The sequence below is a fragment of the Patiria miniata genome, unplaced genomic scaffold, assembly GCF_015706575.1.
Source record: "Patiria miniata isolate m_02_andy unplaced genomic scaffold, ASM1570657v1 HiC_scaffold_5, whole genome shotgun sequence".
Lineage (NCBI taxonomy): Eukaryota > Metazoa > Echinodermata > Asteroidea > Valvatida > Asterinidae > Patiria > Patiria miniata.
This window is the reverse complement of record NW_024037072.1, coordinates 2682339-2694379: the sequence shown is the minus strand read 5'-3', so window position 1 is coordinate 2694379 and position 12041 is coordinate 2682339. Positions and strand designations below refer to the sequence as shown.

Below are 12041 nucleotides of genomic sequence, written 5' to 3'. Positions count from 1 at the left end.
CACCGGCAAAGGAAGTACACTTGGGGGTGACCCACCGACGCCATCTTGCCCGACTGCCCGCGCGGCCGTACCATTGTGTGTACATAGTACAAATCCCCTGGTGTACGTGCGTCACACCCAAGGAACGGTGCGCGTCAACCAGCTAAATGTCCCGCCCATGGGACGTAGTTGTTAGGAAAAAGGGTGCCCTCTTTGTTAGCGCATGGAACTCATATTGCCATCCCCATCTTTAAACCAAGTAAGCTTTTCAACAATATTTTTTCCAGTTACTTTTTAGATAGCTGCAAATGATCTACTCTGCCTTCAATGCAGTAGGTTGACTTTTTCCATGCTACCACATAAACAATATTGCTACTCTATGATACGCTTTTGATGGCATATGGTAATGTGGATTCCCCCTATTAAATTAACCCTTGTGACCATACTTTGCCTTTGGAATGCCTTGTTACGGTTCAATTGAATAGGTTGGCCCGTAATTGAATTATTTGTCACTTGTGAAGATCTGTGATTTATTTTGAGATCACATTGTGACTGAAATGCGATGACTTGTGACTGACTTATGAGTGACTTGTGATTGACATGTGATGACTTGTGATTGACTTGTGATTGACTTGTGGTTGACTTGTGATTGACTTGTGGTTGACTTGTGGTTGACTTGTGATTGACTTGAGATTGACTTGTGGTCCACTTGTGATCCACATGTGATGACTTGTGATTAACTTATGATTGACATGTGATGACTTGTGATTAACTTATGATTGACATGTGATGAATTGAAATGGACTCACGAGTGATTTGTGATTGACTTGTCAAGACATGTGCTTGACTTACGATTGACTATGAATGGACTTATCGTCGCGTCCGTGCAACAAGGTCGTATCTCCTAAATAGCATGTGACGTCATGTACATGAAACGCGAGTTTTCAATGTCAAAAAGGTCGTATCTTGCTTAAAATAACCCAGATGTACACACAAAGTAAATGGACGCCATGATATGCGAGATATGACCTTGTTGCATGGAGTGTATTCGCGCGAGATACGACTTTGCTGCAGAATCGAGTTACGGCCTTGTTGCACTGATGCGAAGTTATAATGACGTGACAATAATTATCTAAGGGATCCACTGACACCATTTACAGTCATGAATCTGACAGATTTTTTCCCCCCACCTCTTTGACGAAGAAGTAATCGTAGACGTTTCCCTCCTTTGGGATGGGCATGGTGAAGTTCTTGAGGGGAGGGTCCACAAACTGGATGATGTGGAACTTGCTGCGGGACTCTTCCGACAGACCACCTTCCATGATCTCTCGGAAGAGAAGGTCAAACTTCTTACGTCCCTCCGCGCCAATGGTGGCTCCGATGGACCAGACGAAGGAGAAAAGGAAGATGCCCTGGAAATAAAGCATAGAAAATAATCACTTTACATCAAAATCACTGTTATCCACTGAAAACCCTGAAAAATAAATTGTGAAATTAATGAAACAAAAAACAAAACAAAAAGGATTTTTGACAGACCTCAATCCACGAAATGATTTCTCTCTCATCCATCTTGCTGACAGCGGCTTCATCTTGAAACTCATCCATAAGACTGTCCATAAGATTCATCAAAGACTTCACCAGGTTGGTGTCGTTTGACGGAGAAAGTTCCTGAAAATTAATATGCAGCAAAGAACACGAGACGATTAGCAATGCCTATCCAAGTGTTTCTTGAGTTAAAAGTGAAATTGATGCCTTTAAAAAATAATGTCTCTTTTTTTCTGAGTTTTTTTGCTGTTGAAGAGTGCCACCTTTTGTCTGATAGTGTCCAGGATCATTAGCTTTGAACAGCACCTCCAATAATCACATGATGCCCAGTGCCACCCCCCCCCCTTAATTTTGCAACGGCCGGCATACTGGAATAAAATTCCTGGCTATTATACCATCCAACACAGAGGGTCTGTTTGCAAAATCATGGGCACCCCCCCCCCATGTCCACTACAACCCTCGACATGATCTCATTGAATGTACCATGGAATGAAAAATCCAAACAAAGGACTTCAAACTTGAGCATAATCACTAACTCCTATTCATTAATACCTTGACTCCACTCTTGCGGACAAACTCCAAGGAAGCAGGGAGCATGCGGTCAAACATGTCAGCTATGATCTTCTTGTGGTCATCAGTCAAGGAAGAAGGCAGGGTGTTGAACCAGGAGACCATGAGGGGGCGCCAGCCTAACATGTGAGGCTCCATGTAGATCATACCGCAACGGGAGACCTGTGGAGACAGGGAACCATACATGTTACTCTTATAATGGATTGTGCGCACAGTGGTTGATGGCACTGTGTAGCAGTAAAGGAGACATCGCCCACCTTTTGGCTAAGCCAAACCCTTTATCCAGTACCAATTAATCAATAGATAAAACTTTACATATCCCAATGGACATGTGACCACATTAGTCCCTGTACCGCCCCAAATTGCGCTGCCAATTACTCCCTGTACCACCAAAAAACAACCCGAGCACTCTATGATTTTATGGAGTCTTCAGGGAATAAATACCATGTAACACAATTAACTATAGCTGCTGATGGGTTAAAAACTAAATTATACTTTTAAGTAAAAAACGGCTAATTGCATCAGCTGGGACAAGAATTTCCTGTGGACGAGAATGACATCCAGGGAGCTAGGACCAAAAATTCCCCCCACTGTTTTAAGCCAAGAAAACATGTGATAAACACCGACATTGGAACAAATTCCATGGATTTGCTTATCATAGGGAAAAAATCATCGCCAAATATTGTAGAACCTCTCCACTTTACAGAAAATTCATTTCAGACAAAGGCAACCCTAACCCTCCTCAATCCTCCAAAATTAAGTGGTTGCATTTGGTGGATTTCGGTGGATTTGAGGCAGTATGCCTTTGAAGTGCACGTTTTTATTGATGGATGTGTCAAGGTCTTGAGCTACATCTTGCATTATGTTCATTCACAGAGATACTGCTTCTGAATTATTCCGCACCACTTCTGAAGTAAGTTTGATGATTTTGGAGGATTTGAGGCAGTATCCGAGTCTTACGTGGAAGAAGGTGGGGAATTTTGAAGGGTTAAGCATGCATCCAAGCCAAAAGGGCTTTAGGGGGTACATCAAATAATTGATGACCTGATAACAAATTAACTGTTTTGGCTCACGATAAAATTCACTGTTTTCCACTCATTAAATCCATGGGACAACAGATAGGTCAAAGGTCAACTGCAGGCAGACACTCACAGTAGCTGGGGAGGCCACCTCCAAGTCCATGGGTTCAAAGATCAGGTTGGTTGTTGGTGCCAGCTGGATGATTTCTCCACTCATGAGGCAGAGTTTCTTGTTGTCGTCCAGTACGGTGTTCATGTTCTCAATCCAGATGGCATCTACTGGGCCGTCAAAGATCAGCCACTTGCGGTCAGGAGTCTACAATAAAAATTGACCCCAAAAATCATCAACTCCATCAATTTAATGGTTTTACAGATGCAACGCAACTTTATCTTCCAAAATTTGTAACTCTGCAGAAATTTTTCTTTTTGTGGCAAAAGTAAATTTTTTTTTGGTTATAATTTTTGTGTTTTGTTTACCTCTTTCTTTGATGATACATGTATCTCTTTTTCAAGTATTTGAGTCTTTTTCAAACAATATTTGATTATATTTGTGCCACATTTCAACTAAAAACATTGAACATTCAAAATGTCACATAAAACCAACAAATCAAGAAATGGATATCTGACAAAAGCTTTAATTTAAAATAGGCAAAATTGACTCATTTCTGCAGAGGTCACATTTGTCTGGAAAATGAATTAACGGACGAGAATGTTTTCAATAACACTGGGTTATTTGCCAGTTCGACATCTCGCATGAGCAATGAATTGTGGGACAGAGTTTTGGACAAACCAACCCACGTGATGCTGTAAGCCTGCTATCTATTGGACTAGGACCGTGTGACATGTTTTGTTTATCAAAGAAATGGCATTGTTCATGAGAGTTTGCACATGCGCGAGTGAAATGTCGTATATTATAGATATAACGTTATGTCAGTGAAGATCTTTTTAGCCCCGCCCACAAGCATGTGGGTGACAGACAACATGTGCGCCTATTCAGTGCCACACTTGCATGTTCTAGTCGTGCATGGTGGACTTTAGAGCATGCATGACTGACATTAATTGGGGTGGTGATTGGTCCAAAACAGCATGAGGCTGGGCCTCATGGATTGGTCACTTTAGAATGGGACAACTCACCGTCGACGAGGCAAAGGCTCTGTAGCTGACCGCCAAGATTCCATCTGACCACTCATGAGACACGGGGTCAAACTGACCGTACAGCTGACCCATGGTGATGGATTTGGGGTTGATGACCGTTATCTGTACCTTGTTCTCCTCCATCAGACCCTGCAAGGAAGACAACAAACTTCCATTTTACTTTTTGTTGAATTGGAGAAAAAACAATTAATTAACAAGGTTTATGAAAAAATTATAACTGAAAAAATATTTCTAGTACTGGGGCATAAGGAATCATGTGATTTTAAGTAATCAATGTGAACATGTGTTATTATGATTAAAATTGCTGGATCATTTGCTTCTTTACCTTTTCAGTGATGTCCCCCAGAGCTTTGGCGAGAACACGGTAGGCCGAAGTCTTGCCGCCAAAAGGCTCACCAACAATCATGAAGCCGTGACGGACAATCATCATTTCATACACCTGCAAAAGACAGTAAAACACTGGCCATTACAGACTTTGATATATCTGGTAAAATCGCTAGGTGACAGAGATTTATCCATGTCAAAGATGACAGACTGGTTTAGCTAGCGGGAGAATCAATCTTTAACTTTGGGAGAAAAACAACAAAATGTACAGGACAATCTTGTGCATTGATAATGAGGTAAGTCTGTGCAAGCAATAAACAACTGCTTCCACCTTTCAACTTATGTAACTTATCTGATAATTCTCCTCTGTTTTATAATAAGTCTACTTATTAAACAAACAAAACACAAAATCAAAACAAAAGTGAAGAATGTTCAAGAGCATTACACATTCAAATCTAAAGTCATCAGTCTACACTTCAAATTAATCAAACATTAGTCAGAAAATTGACCACAGCATTTTTTAACCAACCCGTTTAAATATTTTTATATAAAATTAACCCTTAACCTTTTAGTCACTGAACCGTCCCAAACCGTCCACTTGGGCCTGAAAACGATATGGTCTTATGGAATCATCAGTAAATAAGCACAATATAATACAATAAGTGCTAATTGATCAAATCTGTTTTTGGTGAATGGCATTATTAAATCAACGCACCTGTTGTATCTTATCCAGGAAGACGTCTGTCATCTGTAGGTTCATCTTCTCACAGTTCTCTTGTATTGCCTCAGTCAGTGTGGCGTAGTCTGGCTTGGGTAGGACCACACCCGGGAACAGATCAGAAGTAATACCCTGCCATGGTAACACCCAAAATATACATGTGATTAGTGTTTGGCTCAATAGCCTCGGCCAAGAGTGAGTTCAGCGAGGTTCAACTAGCGCTTGATTTGTGATGTCACTAATGCATGAGCATCAATAGCAACGTCCCAACGCCTCTAGCCAAACGATGCGAAAACGTCATCACAAAATACAACTGGCTCCCTGTTGTGTATTATGTGCAGAGCCATTTCTTCAAACGTATAATAAAAACAAAAATATGGGAAACAACTGCTTGACAAAAAAAAACCTGATTCAGTCATTTCAAGTCATCATTCACTGCATGGCACACAAGAAATGTATTATTACTTGAAGGGGGATGAGCTCATAAAAAAGATAATGGAACATGAATAATAATCATAACTTACAGCAAAAAGAGGGAGATCGTGGGACAAGAACTTGGGCAGGTTGACGTCGTTGATGGAGCGCAACATCAAAATATCCTCATCTTCATCTGGGTATTTCAACTGCAAGAGAAACCCCCCCCCCATAAAAACATTCAATTAATGATAAACAGAGTGATGTTCCACAGATTAACTCCAGGTAAAGAAATGATTGTCATACTTCAATTGTACAATTTTTGGTGCAAACTTTTAGTCCTCCAAATTTAACAGTTATGCACTGTTCGTCATCCCAGTCATCATCTCTCTTTCCAAATGCAAAACAAGAAATGCGTATGCACTACAGTAGAATGCAGCTATAATGTAAATCACGGGACCAACAGAAAACGTTCGTGATAGCGATTCTAATATGCCGGTGCTCACTTTTTAATAAATAAATAACATGCCCTGGTTACTGTAAGACGACTTCTATTGAATTATGTAGTTACACAATTTTTGAGCATACTAACCACAGCAATAGGTGGCTTTCCCCTTCCATTCCTTGGTGAAATAATAGTCACTTGTCACTCTTCTGTCGACATTTTTCAACAACAGTGTTCGGTGCATTTTGTAAAAAAAAATTCGGGAGCCAAATATGATGTTCGGTATAGTGGTGTTCCACTGTATTAAGAAAGTCATGTGTGTCATTCTGAAACTAGAGTGGGACCTGATATCCCACAGTATAAAATGCCACTTGTATATCTGCGGCGCCAGTCTTATGTTGACTGTGAATAAAATTTGATCGTTACAATTATTGTTGGAAATACACAGAAAATATTGCTGTTGTGTGAAATGTAAACAAACGGCAAATTTGTCTACATTCTCTTCATAAATGTAGACGCTCTGCAAGTTCTCTGTGACCCAGGCCTTTGAAAATTGTCTGGTAATATGAAGGAGCAAATTCTGGCAAATTCAAGCATGAGGAACAGAAGTACTCCAGACAGACCTTCAAGTTTCCGGCAGCAGTCAGCACAGACTTGACAGCCCTCATGCCGTAATCGTAGTGGTGCTGGGAGGACAGTTGCTCTGAACACAGACGGTAGGTGGCAACGATCTTGACGGACAGAGGGCGGGCTTTCACAAAACCGCAGGAGTACAACACGATCTCTGCGATCATGGCGTAGTCGGGCACCATCATAGCCACAGTGCGAAACAGGGCCTGAAGCCAAAAGGAACCAGATATGCTGTGTCACTGGCAATTCAGACGAATGTGCTACATCATGCTTAAGAAATACAAAACTGAATTTGTGTTCAAGCATGACGTGATATCTCTGCAAACAAGTGTTAAGTCATGTAGTTTATTCTCATGATAAACGACAGATTTACAAATTAGAAGAAAATCCACAGTTTCTCTTTCAGGTCTGTTTGAATCATTGATATCTGCTTTCTAAACAGTTGAAACTAAACAGATTGATTTGGTTCCTCTGATTCATAAATTCATTTTATTCCATTATTTGGGGTTTTTTTTGTAGGAAGTAACAGATTCCTCTCAGTACTGACCAGACCAACGGAAGTCAAGTACACTCTCAAACTATGACCATTTTATGTTCACCTAAGCCCATGAAATGAATGAAACAGCAATACCTTTGTAATATTCACTTAGTAGTGAGAAGATGATTTCTTTAAATTTTTGACTGACTTACTTTGAGGTTGTCAGGAAGTTCGGATCGGCCAGCGTAACCTGGGTTCATGGTGATGAAGACGGAGCAGGTTGGGTCAAGTTTGATCTCCGTTCCCTCAAACAGCAGCGTGCTGGAACCAGAGGTGATGCCTACAATGCAAGAAATGATCAAAGCCTCAAGTTACAAAAAAAAGTGTGCAGTAAAAATCACTTCCAAGGTCGACATTGTAATTGCTGTTAACTGAAAAAGATTTGAGGAGCAGTAACGAGAGCAGCTCCACTTGAATAGGGGACCTGGCAAAGGACACTACAACACCGCAGACAAATAAACATACCTCTCTGAATAGTAAGGATCTGCTGAGCCACCACAGACAGCACCTCCAGGTCGATGCGGTTGAATTCATCAAAGCAGGACCAGGCGCCGCAGGAGGCCAGTCCCTTGAAGAACTTGCCCAGGGCCAGGTAGTCCAGACCGTCTGAGCAGTTGAAGACCACGCACTGCTTGGCCACAGCCTTGGCTAAATCCTTGGTGGTCTCGGTCTTGCCGGTGCCGGCAGGACCCTCGGGTGCCCCTCCCAGGTGGAGGTGCAGGGCTCCAAACAGGGTTCTGTTGGGAAGTCACGACATACAAACATTGTTGCTTGTTAGGAATCAAATAACAAAACATCCACCACCAAATTTTAATACTTGTTGCTTGGGATGTTGGAAGGGCATGGAAGAAATAACACACAAGATAACCTGGGTTGGGCTTGAACCTGTGACCTCCTGACGTAGTGCATTTATTTTCATGTGAACATCAAGATGGCAAAGGTTAGCTTTCCCGGCTGGTTTGAATTATATATAATTTGTCAGGATTTTTTTCATAAGCAAAATGGAAAACAAAGAATGCTGGCTACTGATTCAGCAAAGAATCTCAATTTTGTGGAGGGGGAGGGGGTGGAAACGCAAGCAACAGTATACATGTTTTTAGATGCTGATATCTCTCGGACTCTTTTGGAGAGAGTCCTGGGTGGACTTCTGAAATCAAAGCTTCAGCAATCAAAAGCTTTTACCTGTAGCATCTGTCCGTGAGGGGGGTGATGACCAGACGTCCTGAGTTGCCCAGGTACTCGTAGCCGTAAGCCAGCATGGAGTTGATCATGCGAGTCAGCATCTGATCCTCCACCCAGTAGTAGCGCAGCTGGCTCAGCCAGCTGAAGTCGTTCTCACTGCTGACTTTGTCCTGGACCAACTGGAACAAGACGTCTCGGGCGTGCACGTCCAGCACCACCAGGGCCCCCAGTGTGGTCCGGTTCTGCTTGTTGAGTTTTCCTCGCACCAGCTCCACGATGTCGTCAATCTGGCTGTTGTTGAGCTGCAGGTAGGCTTCCAGGTCCTTCTGGCCCGAGCGGATGGCCTTGTGGATCTCGTCGGTCCAGTACTTCTGGGAGATGCAGAGCACGGCCTGGCCGGGCCACTCGATGACCCACTTGATTCGCTCTCGCTTGGCGTAGGCGTCCATGCACTCCTTGATAACCTGTTATCACATGCATTGAAGATACGAGGTAGAGGCATTTCACAACACAGATCGGCTAGCTGTTAGAGGTGCAAATCCTGTTTTATTTCTGCGCATCATGGATAAAAGTTGACATTCGTTACTGTCTAGTGGTATTCATTTTGTACTAAGCGACAACACCACATTATTTTGGACACTGGTGTTCAAAGTGAATTTACTTCTAATTATGAAGCTTCTGAATGCATTTGTGTTCGTTTCTTTCCCCGCATATTAACAGAAGAATAAATATCTGTAGTGTCACATATGCACGAGTGGAACGTAAACTTCAAAAGTGGATTCTTTGAGGCAAATGCTTAACAATTGAGCATTGTATTGGTAAAATTAGTGATTAAGTTTAACTCTGCAAAAACATAATCAATCCAAACTAACATTTCAGTGTAAACCAAAAGGGCAAAATCAACATTTCTTAGTTCCTCAACATCATATCACTTCTTGGGGTAGGGACAAGGAGATGTCAAGCATATGCAGTATATGCAAGCAAATACCAAACAAAATACACTGGAACGTTAATTCCCATGTGTGCGTGAGACGGAAGTAACAGTCCTTACTTTGTGCAAGCTCTTGATCATAAGTCCCTCCAGCTCCAACAGCCATTTCTCCACCTGTCCCCGAGCCTTGGAGGTAGAGATGGGTTCATTGAGCTGCACCACCTCCCCCTCGCTGCTCTTCATGTGAGTGATGTCTAAGATGTCAGTGAACTCTAGCGAGGCGATACCCTCAAAGCACTTCTTGAGATGGGGCTGGACCCGGGTCGGATCCTTGGTCTCTGACAGGATCTCAAGCAGCTCGTCGTTGGACAGGAAGAAGAAGCGAGGGAAGTAGAGACGCTTCTTCTCCAGGTAGTCGTTGAGGCCCTGAGGGGAGGATGTGTGTTAAACATCAAAGTTGGTAAGAGAAAAATGCAGAAAAATCATGAGTGGTAACTTGAGGTTGAACCCTGAGGTACCCTGTAAAACCTTGTACAACCTCGAGGTAAACCTCGCATGACAAATTATATCATTTTGCATTATCCCCTTAGTTAGACAGGGCTGCTTTATTATTTGTTCATTCATCGTAATCTTAATTGGGTACCTTTTGGATGAGTTCCAGCAGTTCGTTAGACTTCTTTAGTCTCTCCAGTATCTTCTCAATCTCGGTGACGGCCAGCACATGCTTGTCCTGAACAAGAAGAAATACAGACAAGTACTTGATGAACATTTTTCCAAAGTAGATTTCTCTGTTATGATTCTCATATTAAGTATAGGGGTGGTCTGAAGAATGGAATACAGAATCTAGTTCAAGCTTCTTGGATTGCCTGTGACACTGATTGCCTGTTTCCTTCTTTGTTTCTTGTTTTGCAGCTGTCATCTTGAGTGGCGTTTGGCCTTGCGATTGGCCCGCCCATGGGAAAAGAGAAGGCATGAGAAGAGAAGTACCATGTGAATGTCCTTTCTCCGGCTTGGTTCATCACAGCTACATAGGCATACTTTTTTTTTTCTTTTCTAAAAAATGAAAATAATTTATGACTTCTGCATGCAGGATCACACAGATGATCTGAATCTTTGCTTATGGTATGTTATTGCCTATCATATTTTTAGAACTTTATCTGCATTTGATTATCTTGAAATCAGGGGAAAATGAAGTTTTGTTGCAGTTACAAACCCCAGTGAATGTTCGCTGACATATATTTAACTTGCAAACGACCGCTCATTAAGCTCAGCCTCAAGATGTTTGACCAATCATAGCCGTGATATAGGTGTGGTATGCGCACACTAAAGTCCAACTTGCGTTCATGTGTGTATGATGCAGGCAGCTGGAACATGCAGTGTGTCATTAGAAAGAAGCATGTGCATAGTGGGCAGGGATTAATTCAGGATTTGAATGTCCTTTAAGAGTCCGGCTATGAATACCTACCACCACTGCTGCCTTCATGATGTCCCTCCAGTTCTTGTCCACGGTGGCGAAGCGCCTGCCCTCCTCAGGCATCTGAGCCATGATGTCTGGGGAGCTGAAGATGGGTTCCAGGTACAGCCAGGTGGCCTGTACCTTGAGCCACTCGTCAAGGATCTCCTGCAGGAGCAGTAGCTTGCCTTCCCAGTCCCTGGAGGTAAGGACAGAGAAATATGGGGAGAAACAGCTTGTCATCAGTAATAATCAAACTAAACTATACTATCAGCTTTTATCTGCTAAAGTGATTGGTATGGATGTGAGAGACCTTCGTGTTATCTTTGAGGAGGTGACACTGAAAAACTTAAGTCTATCATGCAGGACCCCACCCATCCAATTAATCACCTGTTAAGCCAAAAAAATAGTTCTGCTTCTGGTTTCCCTACCTACCCTACTCTGACAAGCCCCTACCCTAATTTTTTTATGGGAAAAATGAGAAAAAAACACCCAAAACCATCAATTACCACCTTCTACCCTTGACAACACGCAGATGCCTCCATATGATTGTACACACAAAAATTTGCCCCCAAAAAACCCAAATTCCCTACCTACCTACCCTATTTTTGAATGCCATGTAATCGGAAGCAGAAGTATTTTTATTTGCCTTAACTGTGCAGAAATCTGGCAGAATCCGGCCTCTATGCACAAATACACAGCATTATTTACAAACCGGTATTCGGGATTTTATTGAGAAATTACACTTGTTTTTATCTCTCAAAGTCTAAACCAAAAAAGTTTTTGTACCTCACCTAATTTTTTTTGAGAAATTTAATTAGTTAGTTCCTTCAAGTGTATCTGATGAGGGAAAGTTCATACTTGATCTCATTTTCGAATGGCTTGATGAACGGGGAGCCTCTCATTGTCTGGGTCTTGACAATCTGGTCGTCCAACAGGACCTGGATGTCATCAACTGAGGACAGGATCATGGTGCCGGTCTCACGGTAGGGAATCATGACAAACTCCATCTGTAGGACAGACAAACACAGAGATGGTCTTAAGCAATCTTTAAATTCAGAGTCCAAGTTTCTAAGCAAAGGAAAAGTGCGGCTTTGGTTATACACTTTCTCAGGGCAAAATAAGGTTGAGAAACAGT

General features: G+C 42.2%; 1 protein-coding gene across 7 annotated transcripts in view; it reads right to left on the bottom strand.

The window, feature by feature from the left end:
• Positions 1-12041, bottom strand: part of LOC119740448 (dynein heavy chain 7, axonemal-like) — a 100328-nt gene that overhangs the window by 67667 nt on the left and 20620 nt on the right. For all 7 annotated transcript variants that reach the window (XM_038215764.1, XM_038215765.1, XM_038215767.1 and 4 more), the window contains 16 exons: positions 11765-11913; positions 10916-11102; positions 10094-10180; positions 9571-9876; positions 8520-8983; positions 7803-8074; positions 7490-7617; positions 6793-7005; positions 5835-5933; positions 5308-5442; positions 4594-4707; positions 4248-4397; positions 3247-3429; positions 2077-2256; positions 1516-1647; positions 1170-1391 (listed from right to left, as the gene is read on the bottom strand). In XM_038215764.1, the coding sequence (XP_038071692.1) occupies positions 1170-1391; positions 1516-1647; positions 2077-2256; positions 3247-3429; positions 4248-4397; positions 4594-4707; positions 5308-5442; positions 5835-5933; positions 6793-7005; positions 7490-7617; positions 7803-8074; positions 8520-8983; positions 9571-9876; positions 10094-10180; positions 10916-11102; positions 11765-11913 (3021 nt within the window). The remainder of the gene's footprint in view (positions 1-1169; positions 1392-1515; positions 1648-2076; positions 2257-3246; positions 3430-4247; positions 4398-4593; positions 4708-5307; positions 5443-5834; positions 5934-6792; positions 7006-7489; positions 7618-7802; positions 8075-8519; positions 8984-9570; positions 9877-10093; positions 10181-10915; positions 11103-11764; positions 11914-12041) is intronic.